This window comes from Nesoenas mayeri (genome assembly GCF_963082525.1).
Source record: "Nesoenas mayeri genome assembly, chromosome: 2".
In the NCBI taxonomy this organism is placed as follows: domain Eukaryota; kingdom Metazoa; phylum Chordata; class Aves; order Columbiformes; family Columbidae; genus Nesoenas; species Nesoenas mayeri.
Window position 1 is genome coordinate 71,058,770 of NC_137543.1, and position 27,096 is coordinate 71,085,865.

At 39.1% G+C, this 27,096-nt stretch overlaps 1 protein-coding gene across 1 annotated transcript in view; it reads right to left on the reverse strand.

The window, feature by feature from the left end:
- FHOD3 (formin homology 2 domain containing 3) overlaps window positions 1-27,096 on the reverse strand; it is a gene marked incomplete at both ends in the record, with an annotated part of 379,512 nt that overhangs the window by 66,541 nt on the left and 285,875 nt on the right. Inside the window, 4 exons of the mRNA XM_080340636.1 lie at window positions 4,095-4,309; window positions 8,829-8,879; window positions 12,247-12,381; window positions 23,483-23,608. Coding sequence (XP_080196762.1) covers window positions 4,095-4,309; window positions 8,829-8,879; window positions 12,247-12,381; window positions 23,483-23,608 — 527 coding nt within the window. The remainder of the gene's footprint in view (window positions 1-4,094; window positions 4,310-8,828; window positions 8,880-12,246; window positions 12,382-23,482; window positions 23,609-27,096) is intronic.

Consider the following 27,096-nt stretch of genomic DNA (forward strand, 5'->3'; position numbering starts at 1 on the left):
AGATGGGAAACGATCAGGCTTTGTCCCCTGTCTTCAGACTTCTGCTGGTGGAGAATGCAAAGACTCAGGGAAGCAAGCATGGTCTTATCAAAAAGCACCAACAGCAAAGGCGGCATTCTTGAGACATTAAAAAGTTTGAAGACATTAAAAGTAACAGATTTTTTTTTTAAACCTAATTCTTCACACATATACAGTTCTTAAAATGTAAACTGGGATTGACAGATTCAGTAGTAGAGGTAATATCTTTTCCCTTGCATATGCTATTTTTCACACTTCTCTCAAGGCTTATCTTCCACCCTGCCCCTCATTAAAACAAATGAGTGAGTCAAGATTTTTAAATGAGCAGAAGTTTTACTTGCAATTGAATTAGTCAGGAGGAGGAGAACTGAATGTGGCCTTAAGGACTAATTTTTGAGTCACATACTCACTTTTTGTTTCTGCCAGAACTTAATCTCTAAAAACGTATTATTGGAAAAAAGTGCAAGGACTACTTGGAAGAATGAAATCTCCCAGAGAAGGTGTGTAACCTCATCACTAAAAGAGACAGTAGCACGGTCCCTCAATGAACGTGTAAAGACTGCATTGATTTGAGAGATGGTGTAATCTGCATCTTCTGACATTTTCCAGACTTAATCATGTAAAGCCCTAGTGACTTGATCTGATCAGATGTTGGCAACAGCCCTCTTTTGAGTGAGAGGTTAGAGAGGACAGCAAGCTGCTCCCTTCTGAAACACCTGGCTACAAACTTGTAATGCTATACAGGGACATGGAGAGAAAAAACTTTGCTTTCAATACTCAACTACAAACAAACTCTGAAGCAGACACAAGATGTTGTATCCCTAGTACCTGCTGATAAGACCTCAACCCACCAGTTCTATAAGCCCTTGAAGAGAACAAACATCCCTCCGGGCCCACATCTGATCCCCTGCCAGGGTAACAGATGAGCCAACTGCATCTTCATCTATTTTCTCTACTCCCTACTTGAAGCTGGGAGATACAGATGTTATTAAGTGTCTCTTGAGTATGCATACAGTAAGCCTGAAGATGGCTATGCCTATCCAAGCCCTCTTGGTTCCATTGTTCAGGCATTGCCTTAAGTTGTTATTTCCCTTCAGTTCCTGAAGCACAGGAATTGCTGTGAATTCAGCAGGGACTCTCTCTTCTTCTCCACCCCACCTCAATCTTTTCTTCCTGTTCCTTATGACGGTAAAAACTAGCACAGAGTGATCACCTGTAGGGAACTGGCTCTTTCTTCAAGTCAGAAATGATCTTTCTTTATCCCCCTCCCCAGTTCCTCCTCTGACGTTCTGTACTGGGGTTCCTTTGGCTCTACAACTGGGGCTGCTATGGCCTCACTGCGCTTTTATGCTCTGGTACTTCTCCATCTGCTGAGATGGTTTCACTGGTCATACTTTAGGCAGTATTTGAAACTTGCTCATCTACATATTTATTCAGAAGGTTTCCTACTGTCCACAATGTGTACTTGGACTGGCTTGCTTACTTCCCCAAGTGCTAAAAAAGCTGCTCTTCTCAGAGAATGGTTCATCTCCAATTCCTTTGTGGACTGACTTCAGAGATGTCTTGGTTATTGTTGCTCTCCTTTACTGCACATGTGCACTTCATAAAATATTCTCCAAAGAAATGACAAAAGAGGAAGTAGCATCTCTGAAAAAAAAAAAATTAACTTCCATTTTGCAGTTATGGGACTGCCTTCATTTCCTCTGAATGCCATACCCCAAATGTTTACAAGAGTAAGTCTTACAAGACTTGATTACTATAGTGGAACCAATTGCTTTATATGAGAAAACACTTCAGCTCAGCAAGTCCAGATTTTTATATGGGCTAAAGATACTGAGACGTTTCACAGCGTGGGACAAGGTTCCACAGACAAAATCCGTTTCCTTCTTAAGCTCAGTAGACACTGGAAGGCCAAAGGATACTTCAGCACAAAGAGCATAAAATAAAATGACTTATCGTTTTGTTAGTAGAGGAACACACTTCCACTTCCTCTTTGACTTCAGGTTCTGAATTCTGCAGACGAATATCACACATCCATTAACACAGTTCTTGCAGTCTCTGAAGTCTCCTATGCACAGAACCAAGGAAGTGTTTTCCTTCCACAGTTTTATTCTTGCTTGGGAAGATGGTGACCCCCCTGTTCAAAGCAACTGCTTGGGGTGCAAGTAATCTGGGTTCTGTCCATGGCTCTAATCCAGCTTTCCTACAACTGGTTTAAGCAAGTTAATGCTTCAGTTTCTCCCTCTTTTGAGTGGGACTCATCACATTTATAAAGGACAATAGAAACTGAGATTTTAATTCATTATGGTGCATAAGGAACTCAGACAACAGTCTAGAGGCCATCGCACAAAATCTTTAAATAAGCCTGCCTGTTGTTGGCTGATATCCAATAATGTGGCCACCTCCAGATGAGAAAGCCTGCCCTGCCTACATGCCCATTTCTTCGTATGACCCTTCCAATGCTTCTGGTAGGCCTGGAAGCGCGGTCCTTCCTCATGCACAGCTCCCACTGAAGTCTGTAGATTTCAGGCCCCTGTTCTGGTGCTGTCCTGGCCACCTGTCTGCAGCTGTCCGTGGCTGAAGGCTCCCCTGCTCCAGCCATACATTCTCTCCTCATAGTCCATTTGCCGAGCTTCCAGGTGATGCCCTCTGATGCCTACTGGTATTGCCAGGAGCTTTAGTAGAGGTGTCCTCCCTATCCACATGGTGATAGCTTTGCCATATTCTGGCTGCCTGAAGTTGCCCCGTACACCTGCTCTAAATGCGTTCTCCAAATGGATCGTGTTGCTCCATTTCATGCCATAATTTTTTTTTTTTTTTTTAATGCTTCCAGGAGAAATATGTTAAAATAATCACCATAACAGAGATACCTGCTCCCTACCCAGCTCTGAAATCCTAATGGTGGAAAAATTCAGCTTATTTGCTCTAAAAGCAATAGTGCACTCCAGAGAAATGGGCATCTGGATGTTTCTGAATATCAGTGTTATAGGAAAATACTCATGTTTTTGAAGTTCAAATGGTTCCTTTGAGACTTTTAAGGTGCCAGACAAGAAAACTGTGAATATATTTGGAAAAATATATAAATTCTAATTAAATAAACTTCATTTACTTAGTATGGTGAGGACAGACATATTCAATATTTAGTATTTGTAACTTTTTCTTAAATTGCCTTGCTTTATAGCATGCTACCAGCCATAACGATAAAACCAAGCAGTGCAAGTTACAAATGCATTTATCACCAATAGCACATAGCAGGAAATCATATAAAAATTATTGTGATAATTCACCTTCGACATGCATTCTAGCTCCCGATGTTAATGCAACATCCTGTGGTGCAAATATAAGTCTGTATGGTGGGCGTTTTTCTGAGGACTGAAGGAGGGGCACATGAGGCAAGTGGCAGAATGACGTGCACACACAGAAAACATTGCTCTGCACACCAATAAATTATATGACAGCAAACCAAGCGTGCAAACACTAATTATACTTTCCTTCTTACTAATCGTCTGTGGTCTCTTTTAAGTCCTTTACTACTTGTGCTACAATTTTAAGAGTTTTTGTTGGTGTTAAAAATAACCAACACACCCTCCCTGCCTTCAATTCAAGACCTTTTCTGTTTGTCCCATTCAGCCTGTGCTCTGCTGGAAGGTTATTATAATCTTGGCATTCATCTGTTGCATTTATTTCAGAGAATCCACATAAGCAAAATCTGTTGGCAGGAACATTGTTGGTTTAGTATTCAGTAACTTCTAATACATAAGGAACATGATGCTAAAATTAAGACCCTCTGCATGCTGTATTTTCCAGTTATTCCATTCTAATAGCAACAGACAATGATAACATAAATCATAGCAACAATCAGCAGAGTATTCTTTGCTCGAATAGACTAGAAGACATCCAAATCTACAGAAAAAAAGGAAAATTCAGGAAGACAGCATGAAACAATATAATAAGATCCTTCACTTTGGCACCTCAGAGGTTATATTCTTAGATTCATGCATCAAAAAATCACTGCTAGCCTGAGAGAAACTGTGATAAAACCAATTGCTCTTTCCCCTGCCCTCCTTTTCACTTACCTTCTGAGGGCTGAGGGGTCTCACCAGGGGTAGACGGGGTCTTCAGCTCTTCCTGGGACTCTATGGATGCTGGGCTGACACACTTGGGTACAGGTGAGGGTGGGGCTGAAGGAGACCTCAGGTTCAAGGACAGCTCGCTCCTGCCTCGGCTTAAGCTCCGACTCTTCAGCTCCTTCTCATACTCCTCCGCTGCCAACCTCTCCAAGTATTTGTATCTGAAAGTTGAATTCCAGAGGGTTTCCGTAAAGAAAAAGAAATCTGTGGCTGATGCTTGTTTATGGATGAGACACCTGCAGAGAATGAGCCGGCTTCCTGACACACAAGGGGTACGGCACTAAACTGCTTGCCTGGTCAATCTGCCAGAAATCCCACGCTAAAGCAAAGACTATTGCCCTGAAAAATGTTAAAATGCTCATGACAAAACAAAAGCAAAAACCAGCAAAGTTAAATAGTCCTTAGATACATTATTGCGTCTGCATAGCCCTTCTCCTTTTGGAAGCATTTGTCTCTCCTCCTTTTCACCCTCCTCCTTCTCCCAGCCCCCCCCCTCCCAAAACTAAAATGGGAGAGAAAAAAAAAAGACAGAAAGAAAAAAAAAATCCCAAGCCAGAGCCCCTTAATACTGATGCAAATAGCCAAAGTCTGAGACTTGCTGCAAGGAGAGGAAAATGGTTCAGTGAAGCAGACAAAAACAGATCTCCCTGAAAATAATACCAATAATAAACGTTTGGATCGACTATCTAGAGCCTCTGAACCTGCTTCTATTTGCTCTGAGAGCAATGCACTGGAATTCACTTTGTTCTCTCCAGACTCTACAATGGAAAGTTTTCTTTTTTTTTATTCTAAAAAATTTCTCTGCCGGACTCAGACATCCAATAGCTTGGACCTGACGTCACATGTAGTTTATTCATCAAAGTCACTTTAAAAGAACAAAGATACATCTGTTTTGCATTTTAGGCAGGCAGAACTCACTAACTGTTTATTAAGACCAGCTACCAATCATATTCTTCATAGTGTGCTTTATACATTTCGACCAAAATAACTTTGAATTATGTGCCTCTTCCAGATGTCTGCTAATTTTATCCACTATTATTTGCTAAGGAATAAATTCATGAACACAGCTGGATCGGGCTTTAGACTGTTTGTCTTACCCACAAGTGAACTGTTAAACAGGTTAATGAAGACTACTGCTTACGTCCCCGAAACACTGTAGTCATCCTCCTATAACCCACTGTTGTAAACACTTCGCAACAGGGAACACCTCTCCTCCCCTCTTCTGCCTCACTGACAGCCCGAATTATTGTACAAGGGTGCATTAAAAGCAGGCAGGGTAAAGAAGTCAGCCATATGAGGTAACAAACATGCTTAGGACATATGGTAGACACACACGCATGCACATTTGCAAACATCCATACAGAGCATAAAAATGTGTCTTTGAAGAGCAGTCCCTGTGTTTTCAGGGGCAATTTGCTTTGTTGCAAACAGCAATAACGAAGAACAAACTCATTTTCTTTTATTCCTTCAGAGGTATGCACAGGCTTTGAACAAACCCTGCAAGAAAAAGAACCCCTACAGACTCTGGATGAAAATATAACAAGCCACATACTTGTATGGTTATAAAATAGGAACTGTTTACAGTTCCAACATGAAGCCAATTCTCAAGAATGATTTTTGCCTTTTCAATAGAGGAAAAAGACTTTTGCTGGCATTAGCATAATGTTTTGTTACAGCTCATGAAGCCCGTCTTTCTTTTAACTTTGGTCACTTACGTATTGAGCCTTCCGCCTCCTCACAAGTAGAGCAGATGGGACTTCAGGCTCATAAAGAGCCTTTCAAACTGACCACTTAGCTCCAACAGGTACAGCCCAGCTGGCTGCTGCCGCTGAGAAGGGTTCTGCAGTTTGCCAAGAGACTACAACAAAGATCTGGATGGATCCCTCTATAAATGGGGGACCTACAATGTTTTATTGTTCTCAGCTCTTTTTTTTTCAGCTGCTTTAACATTTTTGCTCCCGTAGTTGTGTGCTGCATGGCCAGCCAGTAAAGCTGAGTACTATCACCAAGATATGCCTTCTCAAAATATATCTGTTTATTATACTGAAAGAAAAAAGGGAAACAAAACAGCAAATCTCATGGCACCACATCAGCGTAACTACTTAGGAAATTGGAAGCTTAATAAGTAGATATAGCAATTTAACTGATATTAAATTCACATGTCATAAATGACACTTATTTAGAGTTTTTTTGTTGTTTCTGCTCAATGTCTTAACAGCGAATAAATGCCAGCATCAAATACACAAGGTCTCATAAAGACCAAAATCTGAAGGTGTTGAAAGGTGGAGGTACCGTCCCTTCTGTTGCAATTAGTTTCTCCACTACAGGACTGACGCATTGCCTTGGTATATATCACCTTTAAATCACGGAAACCTGCAGCCATCATCATGCCCATGCTGACTCTACTTAGAAAGAGCCAAAAAATTGTGGGCTAACCATTTTGTATGCCTCATGAACGCGACATTCCACTTACCATCTTCAGGTGGACAAAAATACGATTTTGAATTCTCTAGGTCTCTGAGCAGTGCCTTGAGCATGACTTAAAATGTCTATGTACCAGCAAAGCTACCAGGCTGAGAGCATTTGAGCTGTATATCATATTAGAGAGGGCTTGGGAGCGCACCTTTGTGGGGTTACTTTCGAACCACGACTGGAAAATACAAAACCAAGCGAAGTAAAAAAGGCCTCAAATCATCAAAGAGTAAAATAACGTGAAAAGAATGGCACCGTGTTACACTCAGATGCCTTGAAACTGCAGGAATATTTCTCTATACCGAGGCCAACCCAGAGTCATTGGAAAAGTGGGTGCTCAAGGGTGACACAATAGTACACAGAATGCTCCAAAGATTTTACAGAATTTAGACAAACCAGTGCTTTTAACAGAGCCTTTCCTATATGCTCAATATTATCAGCTCCTGCTTTTCCAAACTGATATGAAGGAAAAGTACAATTCAGATGTTAACTAGAATTTTAGCACCTTGGATATAGCATTTTCTTACAACTCTTGTATTCTGTCAAAACAAGTCAACCTTCAGCTTACTGTAGGAAATGAAACTTCATTTGTGCAAAAGTGTTTGTTAAAACAAAAAAAACTTAGAGAAGACAAACGTAATGGGCTACTGATGTGAGACTTCACTTGCAGAAGAGTTCTCCAATATTCATGTGCTGTCAAAGCAAACATATGTCTTTCCTCTTTACGAGGAAGAACAGATAGTTTAACGTTTCAATTCAAAAGAGCCTTAAGGATAATGACACATTCCTAACAACCAGTGAAATCGTCTCCGACTGCATAGCAGTGACGTCCCTCTGGTGAACGATTCCCCAGAAATACTCCAATTCACTTTCCATGCTCCCTTACAACTTGAAAGTGCTGGAGAGTTCATTTCTAATTTGTTTCAAATCTTGCTGACTATCATGCTCACTGCAAAAGGTTTTACTCAGCTAGGATCAGTGTATGATGCTTATGTGCTCAGATACATTTCATTTCAGAAAATGCTTTAAACTATTCATGATAGTTTTGGCTGGAAGGACAAAAGAAAGCCTATCCACATTTTCTTACTCTTAGAGTTGTCAAAATCACTTTGTAATATTAGTCACTTCAGCCACAATAGACCAGACTTCAGTCTGCAGAAACAAACTGCCTCCTGTGTGATGATTTTGTGAAAAAAACAAACAAACAAAAAACCAAAACAGACAATCAAAACCAAAATGCAGCAACACAATGATTTCTGAGATGACTGTTCTCATACTTTGATAGTGTAATTCCAATTCTTGACAATTCAAAAGTATCTCCAGAAAGTAACCTCTGGAGGACCGTAAGAGCAGAACTGAAGCAAATCGGATGATTTTTCATCTGCTATTGGTTCAGTAACACGCATACTTTCCAGGTAAAAACAAGAGCTCCCTCCAGCGTGTAATTACTAGTGGAGGTCAAGATGAAGCTAGTGAAGGGCAAAGGTCTTTAATCAAGTAGCCCTTGAAAAATGTGCTTTCATAAGCACATAGCTCCCAGCCTAGCCCAGAGTTTCTAAACTACTTAATTGAATTGAAAAAGGAAAAAAACAAAACCAAAAACAAACCCCAAAACCTCAGTCCCTTTAAATATGGTTTTAAAATAAAACTAAAACAATGATGCAATCATCAACACTGCTAAGCCTTAAAATTTACTTGCTGATGTTGAGAGAGATTGGCAAAGAAAACTTTGCCCTGGAAGATAAAAATACACTTGGAGTGGGTCAGAACCGATTCCATTAGCATGTGACTGCAGTTTTGCAATGCGTGTGACCCCAGTTTCCTTTATCCTCAGTTGCCTCTCCTGACCCTCCACAAATCTTGGGACCCACTGGATGAGGACAGGCTTATTTAATTTGTAACTATATTAATTTGGGTAAATTTCTGTAGGCAAACAGAGTAAGCTTATTTCCCACACAATTAGATAAAAGATAGATCATCAATCATTCTTATGCATTCTAGTCCCACTGCTCTTCATTTATTGCTGTGCTTACAGCTGGACTTCATTGTCTGCTTTAATGAAACAAACGCTTTCTTATAGAAGTCTTTTGGAATAAAAGTATTCTATGCATGCAGAGTTAAAAACGTAAATACACAACAGCTCCACAGTAAAGAATATATAGGAAGTGCAAACAACCAAAGGGAAGGATGGATGCATTATATACAAACCTCTCTTCTCTCGCTTGTCTTAGTTCTTCTCTTTTGTCTAAATAATCACGGCTAGAAAGAGAATTGCAGTGAATTGCAGGAGAAACCAGAAGAATAAGGTAAGTAACAGAAGTATAAGTACCGCTGGAGAAACCAAGATCGGTACAAAGCAGCTGATCAGAGACAAAAATTATTAGTCTGTTTTTGTAAAAAAGCCTAAGAAGTATGTGTGTACTTACCCATGCATACATCACATGTATGTAGTTGGGAAGGTCATTACAAATAATTACAAAAACAAAACCACCACCACCAAAACCCAACAACAAAGCCAAACAAATGAAAATCAAAAAACCAAAAACCAAACCAAACAAAAAAAAAAAAAAAAAGAAAAAAACAAAAAAACAACCCAAAAGTTAAGAACTTGAAGCATATTTTGAAACCTGGTATCTGAAATTAGATACAATGAACTGGACTCATCCATAAGGAGTGGGTGTATTAGTGGCTATTAAACCATTCCTCATTTACTCCATCTAGAATGTCCCAAAAGAGTGACTGTAGCACCTGGCAGGCTAGATCAAGGCAGGGGCCATGGTGTATCAGCCTTCTTTCTGATATAACCCTCTCCAGGATGTTTTAGTTGCCATGGTCAGAAAGGGGACAGTGGACTGGCATTACCGGGTAGGACAATTCTTTGTTCTCATGGGGCATATGTGGGATCATCAGACAGATAACAACCTTTCACTTCTTTATGTTTCATGCTGAGTTTCAGATACAAACCTCCCTCTGCCTCAGCTGCCCCTCCCACAGCTCCTCAAGTAACTTGTATATTTAGCTTTTGCCAGGTAAACTTTGCTGAATGCCTGGGCACTGTGATCTCAAGGCAGGCTTGTCACACCCACAAATGTGGATGAAATTTAAGTGGGAGCACAGCAGAACCCAGCAAATGTCTCAATATCACATGAAGATAGGTCTTTACAGTATATTTTTAATGTTTTGTTGAATCTAGTGCACAAAATAGATAAGACTTTCACCTTATCTGTTAGATTCTTCTGCTGTGTAAGCTGTGACTTCAAGAATGATTTTCAGAACTACTCCATTTATGAATAAAACACTATTATTTTCTCTTTACATTGTGTCAACAAATGAACTACTTATCATCTACTGTACCAACAGCTATCAAGCATCTGCTATCAAGTGCTCTTCAAAAGTCATATTTTCAGAGTATTCTTTGGAATTACAATAGCTATGGGAAAAACTCCAAGGGAAAAACAATAAAATCTAGGAATTTTTCAGCAGGCGGATCTTAACATTACTCTTTCCCTGTCTGACAACTCTCACCCTTCCCTACAGCTGAAGAATAATACTTGTATTATAGGACACACTGTTCTATATATGCAACAGGTAAAATAGTTCTACTGAGAAAAATGTTCATTATATAAAGCATTCCTTCTGCTACCAATAGCTGATGAAGCTTTTTAACACCTCTCCTAAAACCAAGCTCTTTCACAACTGGTGATGCTCTCCTTTAAATTGTCCTCAATGTGTCAATAATGGTGCCAGAACTAGTGCAATGTTCTTGAGGCAGAGTTGGAAAGAATGAGATAACAAATGAGTCATGATGGCAAAGCCAGTACTGCTCACGAGTTTAAAGGCTGTGAATTGCAAGTGCTATTTTTAATCAAAAATACATCTTCAGAGACTGGGTTTCTGGCCAGACTGATGATACGATAATGTAATCCCAAGAACTCTGAAGAAACTGTCCATGACTGTTTGCTGTGGCTTTGTCGTCCTCCTGCCAGACTGTTTAATCAACTGTGGGATGCTGTCTGTCTGCAAAGATTGGTGGCTTTGCAGACCCTCTACTGAAACACAAGTTAAAGCTTTTGGGTGACCAGGGAACTCAAATCTAGAAGATTAAAACACTGGGCACTGAAAAATCATCATCTTAAATATGCAACACAAGCATATTTAATTAACCAGCTTCTGACTGTGGAGTAATGCGATAGAGATGTGTATTTTTTTAAATTGCTTTTCTGAATTTAAGGAAGCTCTTTAAGAGACAGAACAACTACTGTAGACAACCTCTCGTGAAATGTGCAGATCTGTTCTTCAAACAGGTCAAGCTGCCAAATGTCCTGGTGGCTTATTTGGTCTGGGAGTTTCCTTTCTGAAAGATCATGTTGGCTCTCCATGGCAGCCTGCTGCTGCTTGATGATACCACTTAGAGGGAGGTCTTTTGGAAGAAGCTTGGAGACTGAGAATTGATTGTTTCTGTTTCAGGAGAACTTGGGCAGCTGTTGGCTGCCAAAGATCCTATTATGGTGCTCTTCCACCTTCCCTCCGCCTTTCATTTTCTTCTAAACTAGCTATCTTCTGGAGCCAGGAGAATATCTCCTTCACCCAACCACTACTAAGTTATTCCTCTTTCCAAATTCACTGTGACACAGACCATTTCCACTTCTTACTAAAGAGATGATTACAGTGAAAACAATCCTGCATACTAATAAACAGGCTCACATGAATCCCAGTGCCATCTTTGCTATAAATACCAACTCTAGGGCTACAAAACATTTATCTTACCATTCTTTAGATTACTACATTGTGTCTTCTTCTAACTACTAAAAATATGTTTACTTTTCACTCCTGTTTACAAGGAAACAAATTGGTTTCTCAGTGTACATTCTTCAGACAGTAGGCAAACCACTTCAGGTACAGGCACCTTCTCTACCCTAAGGCTGCTGCAGTCTTTGCTAATGCCTCTGCTGGGGTTTCCAGTCATGGGTTTAACAGGAGGAGAGGACTTGCCTCTTATTATTCCCAGGCAGCACATCCTGAGATTCCACATGACATCACATGGTTTCAGATGTGAAAACGGAGAGTCCTGTACTCAGCTGGGGCCTTTGTCTGGCCACAGTTTGAACAATAATTTTGATAATTATTTTCTGTCAGTTGCTCTTTCCAGGAAGAAGAGAGACATGCTCAGAAAAGTAGGAAAAAGTGAAGTTTAAAAACACTACCATACATCCCAAGACCTCAAAATGCTTTTACTTTGCAGAACATAAAAGCAAAAACATGTCTCAGTGGCTGTCTTTTCCTCCCTTCTTGACACCTTCGTCCCGTTGTTTAATCTTCAAACCCTATGCCTTACTGAGATTATACTTTAAGGAGTATATTAGGTAATAAAATCTGGCCTCTGGAGATATTCAGCCAGTATAATTGGTAAATACATAGCTGTCTTCAAAAAACCTACTGGTTTATTCAATGCCAAAATTCATCATGATATGTTTAACAGATCAGTTGTTAAGATACTTAGATTTAGAAATGTATCTAAAGAAACACATAAACTATTCACAAATTCAATTATTTTGCAATTGAATATCTCAATGATTTACTGACTGACACATTAAAGCAACAGACTGAGAGCAAATCTGGCTCTTACTTGAACTTGTTTCTTTCTTCACGTTCTATCCTTTGCAACCTTTCCTCTCTCTCCTGACGTCGTCTTTCTCTTTCTGCTGCCAAGGACTCCTGGTGCTGCCGAAAAGATGATGTAAGGAGACCACCCAAAGCTGGCCTGCAGAGAAGAAAGATCAGATTTCTCAGTGTCACTTTTATTGATTATACTGGCAAAAAATGAGCAGCAATCATCCCGTAAGTACCATAATCCAAACCAACAGAATGACATGGCAATATTTATGTATGGATGCTTCAAAGCATTGGCTAAGTATCTTCTTGTTGAATTCATTTTAGATATTGTGATGAGCTTAAGAATGACAGATAGGGTAGGCTTCTTAAATTGCCAATTTTCTGAAGCACAAATAACGTACATGTAAGAATTCTTCAGTATATTTCAACTGCAATATTGTGTAAAAATTTTTGTTCTATTGCGTAATCCTGTCAACTGAAAAGCTGAATCCTGCAATGGACTTTTCAAATGTTAAAGAAAAAAAAAAAAAGCTGGAATACTTTTTCAGCATTTTCCAAACATGTTACACAATGATGTCAAAACCAGATGGATCAGTAAACACCTGAGAATCCTCTACACAGAAAAACAAAAGTAAAAGAAGATCTAAGAACTGCCCTTCTGAATTTGAACACTCTCTTACATAGGGGCATATTTTTCCTTTATATATTAAGAAATTCTGTTATCATTATTTCTTCATTTCATGTGCTCCAAGCACAAAATTAATCACAAATTGGAACATATCAATAAAATACACAGGGACAGCACACCTAGTTAAAATAATCAAGTGGCATCAAAACTACTATTAAAAAAATCAGAGGAAATGGAGCTGAAGGAGAATAGATTAACCATTTTCCTCTCCTTGTCCAGAGCAGGGTTTAGTCTTCTCAAATAGTTCTTGAAAACTGTTTGTCTGATCTGCCGTAAAAATCCTTAATGATGGACATACCACACCCATTTATTTCAGTGCTTAACGATATCTGCCAGCATGAAAGGCTTTTTCCATTTAGACCCACTAAGTCTTTGTCCGTCCACAGTAAACAAAGAACAGTTTACTACCACCTACTTTATGGCTCAGCAAGAATTAGTCCCAAATGAGACTGTCTCTGCACTCTTCTATGACCATCACTATGAACTGGATGCTCCACGATAGGTTACTATGAAGGAGGTTCAGTGTAACCACAAGCAATGTACATCAAACTTTTAGCTGTTGTTCAGGAGTCTGTTAAGATTCATGAGATAAGATGGTAAATGCCCAGCCAAAAAAGTGGAACTTTTTCACCGTAAATGGCAGCCTCTATAGTAAAGACTTCTCAAATACATAAACAATTTTTTCTTTTGGGATGAAATAGCTTCGAATAGCAAATACAGTTCAAAAAGCTACATCTACATACACTTATAGTTCAGTCTTGACACAGATTTTTTTGTTTTAAATTATTTTTTTCATTGCAAGTACCACTTTGGCTAGGAGAGTGGTTCCTCTCACACTTTCACCCCAAATGCTGGTACTGGTACCACCAGCCTCTCATATGGCAACAGAGTGACCTCAGAGTAAACACACTTTTCTTTCTATGTCTTAGACAGGAAAAATCCGTGTTGTACAGGGTAGCTTTATGCAGATGTAAATGTATCCACACTGATTGAATTAGACTGATAAAATCAAAAAGACATAACTCATGTAGAGCGGTTTCTGTGCATTGTTGTAACATGAGTTTTGCAATGAAAGGATTAATGAAAGAAATAGATACTGCCTTTTCTGAAAAGAAACTAAATCCCGTCTAAAGGAAGGTTTCTAAACCAGGAATGCAAACCTGAGTAAATTTCCATTATTAAGAACTCAGACCCTTTTGCTTATCTGTTTACATGGTTATGGTTGCACAATCTAGGCAATCAGTGTAATGGCATCAGTTCACCAGTGAAAATACAATAGGTGCAGAAGAAGAAAAAAAAACATTAATGCAAACCTATCTTCCTTGAGCATCTGTTCAAGCAGGAACCCACAAAACATAGCCATTACAGCCCCACTGGCAGCAGGGCACTATGAATATAATTTCAATAATTTCAATAAATTGAATTTCAATATGTCATATCCCACCCGCATAAACATTACACAAGATGGTATAAAACTTGATATTCTGTAAGCCTCCCTGCTGGCACTCCTCCAGAGCTACAGTATCAATGCTGGATCACACTCAAAACCATAAAAATCTCTAATATGCCTCAGCACTAAGAAAAGGAAAAAAAAATCCTTAAACCCTGATAATCAAGTATGTGTGGTGAATTTTCCCTTGAACGTATTTTAAATTTATATTAATCTTTGACCTTTTAGTGCACGTTGCAAGAGAAAACTCAGCAGAAATACTGGCACCACTGTACTAAGATTCAAACATGAAAATCCATGGCAATAAGTTTGGATGTATCATTAGAAATTGCTCTTGGAAGGGGAAAAAGTGGAGAATGCCTCTACATGACGACATCTGGAAATAAATTGGAAGAGATGGCAAAAAAGAATGCCCCTCTGAAGCCTGTGCTTGTAACCTGTTCTGTGTACTTAGCTTGCTATCCCATGACGTCTCATCGTCTGCCCCGAAATCTGCCAACTCCATTTGGAGTCAAAGGAAGTTATGACTTGATAAAATCTGAAGGAAAATTAGGGGGAAGCATGAGTGATGCTCAGAGACAAAAAGAGTGATTGCAGGTCTGCACAGCATCTAGCAGGTCAGAACCTTCAGCTCTGACTAAGCTCTTTAGGGCTCCACAGTAAATACACATTCTTATCCAATGGATTACAGGAGAATCACATGGAGAAGTGCAGCTTAGTCCTATAGACAGGATTCTAACCTGATCCTGGTAGTAAAACATCTCCACATGCCAAAACACCTTGTTTGGAGGTTTGTCCTAGCACGGTTTGGCTAGTATTGCTCACTTGGCTAAAATTTGCAGATGTGTGAACTGCAGCCTCGCAATCTAAATAAAAGTCAGACAGTAATGTCATCAGGAAAAAAGCTAAGGCCTAAGAAACTGTTGGACATCCATGTGACATATTAGCTTGCCACCTCTTGGAAACTAATGAAATCAAGAATAACTAGCCTAAACCTGGTATTTCCAAGTGGTTATTTTATGAGTCCATACTTCAGCTGAGTTATCAGGTAGAGTATAGCACGTACACAACACCCAGGTCAATTCATTTGTCCCAAACACAGTCAGTTCTGGACTGCCATTTTGCATACAACAGTTTATTGCATGAAATGGTCAAAATTAACAGTCAAAGCTGCGAGAAGGTTCTGTTGAAACAGGTTTTAATTAAAGAGAGAGAAACATGGCCAGCTGACTCCTTGTGTGGCACTAACTTCTTAAATAAAAAAAACAGTCAGGTTTCTAGTTTTTAGTCACATTTAGAAAACAACAGGCAATAGCACTGATATTGCTGAGTTCATCCTCACTCAGTGGTCACATCCTGTGCTGCCCAGAGCACTTGACTGGACACATCTTTGCTCTGTGAGGACCAGACCTCACACCACAAGCTGAGAGCATTTGCATTTGCCTTATGGAACCTTATAGACTCACAGCTTCACTGTTGCTATCCAACACTGGCATTCAGGTGCATTGATTAGTCTTGTTTTTAAACGTGAACTGCAGCTGTAAATGAGCATCTAGTACACTCTATCCTTAATTTTCTACATGCGCATAAACTAAAACTGAAGGAAACAGGTGTTACTTCTAGGGTGTACAAACTTGTAAAATGGCCAGAAGGAAAGGCAAGCAGTAAGAGGTATTCCTCAAATATTCTAAACAATTTGAAATGGGATTTGTCTATGTTTGTTTGGGTTTGTTTGTTGGTGTTTTTTTGGTCTCTGTATTCCCCTGGCAATAAGGCTTACAATAAATGTTCCCTTTTGCTAAACTCATACTTGAATTGCACATGGCAGCAGGACTGGCCAAACCAGTTGGCAGGAAGGCTTGGGCTTTCAGGTAATTTTGGTGCTTTGACACTGTTTAATGGGTGACAGTACCTTTGGGCCTCAGGAATTCCTGCCATTTTAAAAATGGGTAAGCAAGGAAAAGGCTAAAAAAATAAAATCTGGCATTGAATCAAGGGTGGTAAGAGATTTTATGAAAAAAGAGTATGGGAATACTCAGTAAAAGCATAAGAGAGTGATCACTCATAAAATAGGGTTAGAATTATTATATGCCAGCATTTTAAATAACCAGCTGGTTATATCAACCATTGTTCAATTCTACAAATACAATCCAGAAAGATGCTTGCTCTGACTACTATTTTTAGTCTTTTAGAGAACACACGGCTATTCAGAATGGACTGTTAATACAAAAATATTACAAAAAGCTTTCTTCTGCCTGCTGTTAAAATGAGCAAAAGTTAAACAAGCTATGTTATTACACTCTAATTCCAGAAAGAAAACACACAGCAAGAATATGTCTGAGTCTCAGGATTTGTGAATATAGTTCCACACCATGACATTAGGACCTGGGGACAAAGAGGCCAATCTAGAGTCTAAAAAAGATAGGAAAGAGAAAAAAAATATTTAAAAAGATAAAGAATTAAAAATATGGCAACAAAAATATACACAGAGCAGAGGACACAAGGCCAAAATATTGATTGTAGGTCAAAACTCTTCTGAATAAAAATTAATCTAACCTGCATTTAACACAGCAGTGAATTAGCAATCATTATTAAAAACAAGCATAGGAAGACACAATATATCTCACACTCTTTTGCCAGTAATTGCAGTTTTCTGACAGTACTCTATTACAGACTACACATTGTGAAAGGAAATATGTGACCTGAATTACTCTAATCTTATTGAAAACTGAAGAAAATATTTCTGTCTTAGTCTAAGTGACTTTGTTACAGCAAAATCGCAATTATCATCTTCAAGCATTCTTGATTCATTTTAACTCTGAAATACACTTCTTTTGTAGCTGCTTTTTCCTCTGTTAGTTGAATTTTTAAAATTTCCTAAATGAAAATGGATATCTATAGCACAATACAAAATATAAATGTATATTTTTAGGAGCTAAAAAAAATTAACATATGATTTATGACAGGAAATCTCTTTAGGTCATAAGGTTAATACTCAGGATTTTCTTTAATATAACAAGGGTCAGAATCATTAATAACCTTAATAAGGAAGCACTAATTACCCATTTTTCCAAAGTCCTCCTGCTCCAGTAGTCATGGGAATGCTACAGAGAAGGAACAACAGTCAGCAGCTCCTACTCAGGCCTTAAGTAACTCTAAATGTCTCTTGGCTTTAACAAAATAAATCCACTTTCCAGCTTAGAAATAGACAAAAGAGGAGGCAAAGCTGCCAAGAGCCATATTGCTTTTCACAGTTAAAGAAACTCTCTGTGTGTTATGTCTCCCTACACGACATGGCAAATTCAAAAGCATGTTGATATAAGATTTTGCAAACAGACTAAACATTACTTGAGGAACCTTTACAAAACTTCTCTCAAAAATAAACACAAAACTGAGAGATAAAACTACTGACTATTGCTTCCTTTGAGAAAGAAATTTGAGAATGACCAAGAGAAGAAATGATTAACGTTAGACTTTAAACTGGCCTGAGGGACTGCATAACATAAAGCTACAGCAGGGCAGAGCTGTGCAGAGCCGGGGCAATGCACCAGGATTTTCTACACACACGCTGCTCTCGCAGCCAAAGGTTTACAGGTTTTGCATAATGTTTCTGTCTTTCTTCAACCTGCAGCATCTCAGCCTCATCCGAGTCACAAAGTGCCTGGAAGCAGATTGCAGGGCCCCCTCTCCCCATAGATCCATAGGTTCGTGTCTCTGAGCATCAGGGCTGCACGCTGCGTGTTCAGGCGGCAACTCGTTGCGGTCTGAAACTGGAACCCAGCTCACGCTTTCTGTTTAAACGTATGGCCTATGAAGAAGCCTGCAAAGCTGCAATCAGCAATATTGCTTACACAGTAGTTTGACAAGCAGCTAAGCCAGTGTGGGCCACCACTGGTTCCCAAATTGTAAATCATCAAGCAATTCCTAAGGTCACTTTTCCTAGTAAAATCTCAGGAATAAAATTGAGGCTTTTGCTCTGAGCTACTATTATCAAGCTATCCCTTCCTCATCATGTTATTCAGTGCTTGGCATTTACCACAAGAAAAAATAGCCATGGTCTCTGGTCTAGAAAGCACAGAAGTATGTATTAAGAAACATAGGAGATGTTAGAAGCAGAAAGAATAGAAAGCCAAGAAAAGAGGAGCTGTTCTTGGGAGAGCAGCAGCTTTGTAAGCTGTCTAGTAGGTTTTTAATTTCATAGGTTTTTTGATTCTCCCTTAGTGTTTAACAGCTGGACTGAGGTAACTCCAGAAAGCAGATTAGTGATACTTGCCTAACAAAACAAACAAACAAACAAGAAGAGAACCTGCCAAGAAACTTCATCCAGCAGCACCCCCCTGGTGTTGACAATTACAAGGACCTTTCTGGCATTTCAGTAGAAAGTCTAACTGAAATGCTGTTTAGCATTCTCGAGCATTGTTTTTTCTTTTGTTTTGCTTACAAGGGACAGAAATTTGAAAACACCAGTTTGCCAGAAAATCACTGTTTCAAGCACCTGGAGAGGGAATAAAACTCAAAAGAAGTGTATTCGCAGACTTTTGCTGCACTTCATGTTTACACTTCAGGTATATAAGGTGCCATTAAAATCACTGGGAAAAAACCCACCTATAATCTAGTCATGATAATCTCAGTGTCTGTGTGCATCTGTTGTAGAAATAAATGCTTGAAGGTACATTTTCTTTAAAAGATTCATAAGAACATGGAGCTGAATGCTCAACATCCAAGGCCCTGGATCATGGGAGTCCAAGGTAATGTGCCATTGTAGATCATAAAGGAAGTAAGAAGAAAAACAGATTAAGGGATATAAAACATAATTCTTCTTTCTTAAGTTTATTTTCTAATGGTCTGGTAAAGTTGGAGAGTGAATCAAACAGGAATAACTTGCAAACACCATAGCAGGCCCTTACCAATCTTGGAGAACTGGAAAAACTTCAGAGAGACCAGCCAGAGGTAGAGACTAAATTCACAGTGACTGGCCAAGAGGATCCAGAAGTGGAGGTTTGTAAACTGAAGTTTCTGGCATTTGATTTAACAGATAAAGGCAAGAGAATGGGGACCACAAAGCCCTGTTCTCTTGGTACAGTGCCCTGAGAAGGCTTTTTGAGCTAGGCCAACTGCACTACTGTTCGACTATCAAGCCCAGTGGGATTGATCTCCTGGCAAACGCATCAGAGAAAACCTACCTTGGCAAACACACCAGCAGGATATTTTTCTGGCAATGGAATGAATTAAAGCTGGTGCTGAATTCAGAAGCTCTTGCCTTAGAAGCTGGACTCCTTCAGGATCTCCTCTAACTATGGCCATGATCAACACCACATAAACTTCACCACCAAAACCACACTATTAGGACGTGTGAAGCTTTGCAAGTAATGAGTTTGCTGTCCAGCTACAGACTCCAGACTGTAGCTTTCAATTTGACTGATCATCTTAGATTCAGAGTCTGAGAAGGCAATCCTAGGCTAGACAGAAATACCCTAGGTGTGAGCACAAGGCAAGGAAATATACAAGAGTATTACACCACCTTCTTTCCCCAGACAAAGCAGTAAGTCAGAGGTACAGAAAAATGCTTTTCTCCCTGGTGTGCTCCAGCCATGTCTTGCTCTTTGTTGTCAAAATTTATGAGGTTAAAAAAATCAGATCGATACTATTTTTTTTATTTTCTTTAGGAACTGGAGAGAGAGTTAATTGGTGATTTACATTGCGAAGAGTGAGAGTGGTATATTTATGGATTAAAGCAGTCTTGAAAACAGGAGGATGAGGTTATACTTCTTAAGCACTAGGATCAACCAGAGGGATACGAGAGAATCGATATACCCTTTCATCTCTCCCAATGAAGGGATGAATAGAAAATGCCCTGCAATTTGGTCTCCATCAGCAGGATCTCCATGGCTGCAATATGCACTTCAGAAACATGGATCTCCACAGGGGGCCCAGAGAAATGAGGGAAAACAACAGTATTGCAGTACTGCAAGAAGCTGGCACAAAGGCTGCAGCTGAATTTAGAAACTGAGAAACAGTCAAGTAAGCCTTTTTCCCTGCTGTCCAATTAGAAATATATACATTATGTGGATTTCAAAGAACAAAATCTATTTTCTGTTGCACTGAATTATACTGCTCTTTTGAATTCCCTACTGATCTTAGTCAAAGAGGGCTTTAAAAGTATGAATGTTAAAATGTCAACCACACTGCTTCTTTGCACCTACGTTTTGGCTCTTGTTTACATAAGCAAAATGCAGCCAGGGGTTTGGAAGGGTCAGGATAGCTGAATGGAGCAAGAATCATTTTGCCGGGCACTGCTCTAAGTGCTGCTTCTTCCTTCCTCCTCATTCTCCAAGGTTAGATAAACAGTACCAGGAACTGCATCTGAAGCTCTTCCCTGCATGATAAAAGACAGGATTCTTTCTGTGGAGGCTTTGGATAACCGTAACCGTAAACTGAAAGCGTAAAACTCACCTTGGAGCTAACCATAGATACGCATCTGCTTCTTATCAAGTGTCTTCCTCTCCCTCCCCCATCTTCTAACTTTTTTTGTGTGTGTGTGTGTTTGAATGTGTGTAAATTTTTACCTTCAGGAGGTAGGAAATAATGTTTACATAATGTGAGGCAAACACCATTGACAGAAGACTCTGAAAACTTCCACAATACTTTCCACTCACTAATTAGTGCTGAGCATTGCTTCATGGACAACACAGCCTACTCTCTAGTGTGCAAAATTCTATTCATCAGTCTCTGCGTGGGCATTTCTGCAACCCATGTCTTTCCGGGAAATGAAATAAAATCAGGCTTCTGCCCTTCTTCAAAGCAGTCACGCCATTTAGAGTCTGCTGAACTATACATGAGCAATAGCAGCGCACTCAAAGAGAACAAGATTTCATGCAAAATGGCATTTTAACCTGTAAATTTCACTGTTTTTTGAGAAATAACTGCATCTGTTCTAGAGACAACAAGCAGCTGTGGCATATACACATTTTTTACACTTCTCAGAGAATAATATACAAAAAGCATCTGGCTGTAAAAGCCCTCAAATATAAGAATGCAGAAACCCTGGTGAATTCTACTACCATGAAGAGCAGCTGCAATTTCATACATGAAGAAAGCATGATGAGTGCAACCTGAAGAAGAGACAGAGATGCAACTTCAAGCATTGTGTTCAGACACTTAAAAACATGTAAGGGAGATCTGATAGTTGAAGGCAAAATGCTTTCCAGTTTCACATAGAAAAGTAGACCAAAGTGCAATGGCTGGAAGACGCTGCTAGACAAACTGGCCTCAAAATATGAAATATTTTCCTAGTCGTGATGATAAATACTGGAATGTTATCCAGTAGAAGTCATACGCAACTATTTGAAAGCATGTGAAGGTACAGGGGTCTTCCATTTAGTTCCCGAGAGAGCCATTAAAGGTCACAACAGATGATTACAGAGCTCCCATATGGCCTGACTCTCCATGAATCTGTGAATTTTATAGCTTCATCTTGTGGGGCCAAGGCATTTTGGCTCCAAACCAGCAAGGCACTTATGTGCGTGCTGCAATGAAAACTTGCTTCCTTTGCTGGAGCAGGGCCTGGAGGATCAGCTTCTTGCAGGACAGGCCCAAGGATCTTAACGCATCTCAATGTTTGACCGCTTTGGGGCTTCTTTGCTGCAGGAGCAATCAGAAGCTTGCAACAGTGGGCACTTAGAATGGTGAAACTTCAAAAGCAGTGGGATACCTTTAATTCTTGCTTATCTTCCATCTATTTTGCTGATGGTAAAAGGGGGTAAAAATGCCAATATTAAGTTTATTTTTGTTTGTTTGTTTGTTTGATGATGGTTTCACTCAGCAATAATTTAATTCAGATCAGGAAGGACAAATCAAGGCAAATTACTCTAGGAAGATGAGCAAATGAAAACCCATGCCTTTCTCCAAAGATAAACCTGATGTAATTACTCACTTGAAAAAAAGGATTAAATCAATACCTCATGGTTAGAAATGTATGCATGCTGGAAGAACCTAAGTTGAACTATTCTGAATGGCAGACTGGAAAGGATGTGAGGCATCAGGTAGGTTCAAATGTATGTAAATACACACGAAAACATATATGAATCTATTTCTATATACATAGAGAAATAGACAAAAAAATATAAAATGGGGTATAGACATAGAATCTTGAAAAAGCCTTCACTTCAGTAAAAGGGTGGGAGATGGAATTTTTACAAATTAAAGGCCAGTCTGCCAACAAACAATCCAGAACCCATCTGGCCTAACTGGAAGTTATTTAATTAAATTATTTAATGAAACAATTTAATTATATTATTTAATTAAAAGAATTAAAACCTTCTACCTTTCCTCCTGAAACTCAACATGACAACCTTTGAAGCTGTCATTTACTTTCAGGTTGTAACAGTCAGGTTACTTCTGTTGGTCCAAATCTCTTGCCAGGAAGAATTTGTTCCATGTAGCCATAAAATTTTCCTATATTTTTTCTTCCCCTAGTACCTTACATAATTCAAAAGAGTATTTTTGATTATTCAAAACAACACTATTTTTTTTTCTGATGTGGCTTCACCCTTCCCCCCTTTTTTTTTTTCAAGTGAGCTGATAACTGGTAGGTTATTATGAGTTTGCTCTACCTACACCAAGAAACATTTTGTCTTTGATGAAATACAAGATATATCGTGTATTTTCAAGGAAGGACAAAATTGTGGTCTAGGAAATTCTGAGCTAAGCACATTTCCAATATTTTATACTTGATTTAAGATAATAAAAGCAAAAATATATCTGTTTGAATTTATTTTATATTAAAAAATTGAAAGAAATAAAGAAAAAAATGTGCTTTAGTTCACCTTTTAATACTTTGAACAATATACATGTGAAGCAACTCTGTTTTATCCATTTGAGTGAACGAAGCACCAGCAAGATGAAAATACATCCAATCTTTAACACCAAGTCAGAGAAACGGTTGAGTATGAGTGGGAAAGGAACATGTCTAGATTTCTGTCCATTTTCTTTCCAATGTAGGAAAGATCTGGCTACAAGATATTTTGAGTACCCATTCACAACATCTTGCACTTACCTCCTTTAACCTGTCTATAAAGGAACTGTTGTCAAAACACTGATTAGTTTACAAACCTGTCACATTTGGTCTCCTGAGGCGGTGAGAGAGTCGTCCCATAACGAGTGGTGGGTGTTGTAGGGGCACTCACACCAGAGTAAGGTCGTGGAGAAGAGTATGAGCTGGTGCCATAGCTATTGTATCTGAAGAAATGGGAAGGAAAGTAGGAGAAAGGGAGAGACAGAAAGAATCAATCAACAAGCAGGCATGCAAAAGTAAATCCTCTTGTTTAGGGGTGGTGGTGGTTCCATACTCCAGAACTTCTCAAACATCCTTCTGAAGATATTGCTCTAATCCCAACTTCAAAATATGCAATCCATAATCTCATTTTAATATCAACCATGTCATGGACATACTTGACTCAAATAGTGAGCTGTTGGTATGGAAAATAATGAGAGTTTAGAATGGGGCCCTCCAAGTGACTACTCAGAGCAGGAATACTTAAATTACAGTTACTCCAGTTTACTAGCTGTTTTGGGAGGCAATACCCAGCCACTAGAAGAGGGACCAAACCAATCCATGTCAGCAAAATTAATATCTAGCGAAATTAAGGAAAACAGCCGCATTCCTGAGACACAATCTGAACATGGACATTCATGATTTGCAAATGTTTGCATTACAAATGAAAAGCATCCACATTCTTCTCAATTAAAGAGGCAGTATTTTGTTTCCCCTCCTCCGACTTAAGTCATCACTTATGTGCCATTTCTTATGACGTCTGTAAAAAATCATCACCATGGTTAAAAAGACATGTCTCCGGAAGCATGGCTTTAGGAATTTTGATCAGCCATTCGCTCCATTAAAAAAAACCAACAAAACCTGCTTGACTTCAATGTGAGCTTGCTGATCAAAGAGAAATTGTTTCCAGGACTCCTGGAACAGCCACCTCCCCAGAGTCTCTCATATCTATGTTTTCATCCTGGCTCCCATACTGAATAGAAAAGGCACATGCATTGCTTTGCTGTGCCTTTTAACCATAGCACTTAAACAGCATGTCAAAGAGAGGTTCCTGGTTTGGAAAAAAAATAACATTTCTGTTCACAGATGATACAATTTTCCCACATGGAAAGCATATGATGCTCTGCAGGTGAAGTATTCCACAAGGGTAACTCATCCAAATGATAAAATTCACTTCAGGAAAAAGGGCAACATCATTTTCCTTATTATGAATCATAAGATATAATATATCCTCCTTCACCATATCTTTGCTGCTTTTTCTCCCCCACACATCAGCACTCAGTAATTTCACTCAACAATTCTATTTGAAAAGGCTGGTTGGTTTCCTTCAGCTCCATTTAGCATACTCATATAGTCATGCAAAATTTCATTCAGAGTTTCAAGCTTCATTCCTTTGGGTAAAACAGCATTACTGCCTGCCAAGGCCCGTGTTAAAATCAGAATAAATTTCAGTTAGGAGCTTTTATAATAGAAGGGATCATGGTTTAGAGAATATGCCCATTTCTTCCCCTTTTGGCAACAATTCCAGGTTTATGTTTTAGAGAACACACCACCACCACCATCTATTTTTGAGGCACCATACTGACTGCCCAGGAGCAGGAGAATCATTGCGGGAAAAAAAAACGCTAACATGCACTTTTCTGAGCTACAAAAGGCATTTTGCAGAACGGGAGATAACTGCCTTCCTGGCATTCATGCCCCATAAGAAAACTAACCAGAAACTGAAGAGAGTGGCCTGGCAGAAGGCTGTATAGCTGGGCATTGCAGGGCTTCCCTGGTAGCACAGACCTGGAACAGGTCTTCTCTCTGGCAGGCTCAGCTCAGAAAAAGTCCTGCCTGTGCTCATACCGAGTGAGCGATGAGAAAATGTTGTCCTGAGAACAGCTCAGAGCTCATTAGGGGTGTTCCTGACAGTCTCAGAAAACTGAAAGGAGACCTTATCAACCATTACATTTGCTTTTCTTCTTCTCTGTCCCGTGAAAAAGCTGACACAGCGCAGAATCCTTTCTCAGAGCAAGGAATTTCAACTAGTCCAAAGACAACTCTCATTAAAATGAAGAGAATACACCTTCTGTGAAATCAGACATACAGGTATTAATAAAAACAAATTCAGAGGGTCTGACCTGGACATGGCATCCCTCTATATCTAATTTAGAGGGAGACAAAGATGCTGGAAGAGTAGCAAGGCAAAACCAGCACGCCAGGTAAGTCTGCATCCTGTACACAATCTGTTTTCCCTTCTTGTCTCATATACCAATGCAGATGCAATGGCCTTGACCTAGAAGCCTTCACTCTGAAGAAACCCTAGACATTTACCTCTTTTACGAACACATTACTGCCAAAATTGCATAAGCTTTGCTCTCATTTTCCCCCAAATAAACCCAGCACAATCCTTTCTCACACCACATCCTTGATCCTATGTGATAACTAGAAGCACAAGGATGGTCAGAGGAAAAAAACTGCAGAAATACTAAATATTGCAGAAACAGGAGATATTTAGGAAACTACTCTCTAAAAAGTATAACTAACAGCAGCACAAATGTGAGCGGCCTAAGGGAAAATTGCACATATGTGGGAAAAAGTAAATTTAGAGGAATCCCAATGTTCAAGCTGCAGGTAAGGAAAGACACATGAACTAAGTCCCTTGTCAACAGCTACTTGGATTTACAGGCTTTTCAGCAAAATTAAAAAGCAACAAAACCCACCCACATATTAGAAGAGAAAGATCAAAAATTTAAAGGATCAAAGAAATAAAAATATTTGTTCACATGCAGAAATTCAGAAGGACTGCTGGAGAGAGGGAGAAATAAATATGCTCACAATATACGTGTACATTTTCATCACCTAATTCAAACAACACTGACCATTAGGAAAGACAGCTAAAAACCATCAGCTTCTTTTTAAGGTGATTCTCTTGCATTGCTTTTTGTGCTAGCTATTGTCAATCTGTTTTACCTGGAAACAGATTGAGACAAAACAATTTTGTTGTTTTGTTTGGTTGGTTGGTTTTGTTTTTAAATGGGTGGGATGTGGAAATTAAAAATTAAAATTAAAAACTAAGAGAAAAGCATAAGGAGCAACTGAACTGACCAGATGTTGTGGAGGGAAAACTATTTATTCTGACTGCTATATTCTCTTTAAAGGGTTTAATCTACTTCTCTTATTACAAGCATGAGTTGAAATTGCATATGACAGGGATATGCACTGTAATCTTACAGCAAATTCAGGATTTGGCAGTTCAGTCTTTGAAACCAGGATTTTGCCCCTGAATTCCAAGTGCTAATCTGATCTCTCTTGATTTTATAGCAGAAGAGCTCCATTAATTTTCATGAAATCACATTTGCAAATTACATTGTTGTAAATGACAGCAAAGTGGTGCTGCCTTCTGTGATCTCCCAAATCACATGTTATCTATCTACTGCTGTGTAGAGGAAGCCAGGACACTTATTAACTATAGATCTTGAAGAGGAATAAGATGAAATTAAAGCAACAAAGGCAAGGGGAAAATATAAATAAAATCAAAATACAGGCTCACAAGACTAAAACGATGTTCTGGAAATAATACAACACAGAGAGTGCATTATTACCACTATAAAACTCTTGAAAGGTGTTATTCATTTATCCAAACATTAATGTCAGCTGTATAAAAATCTACCTGTTTTCCCTCATCACC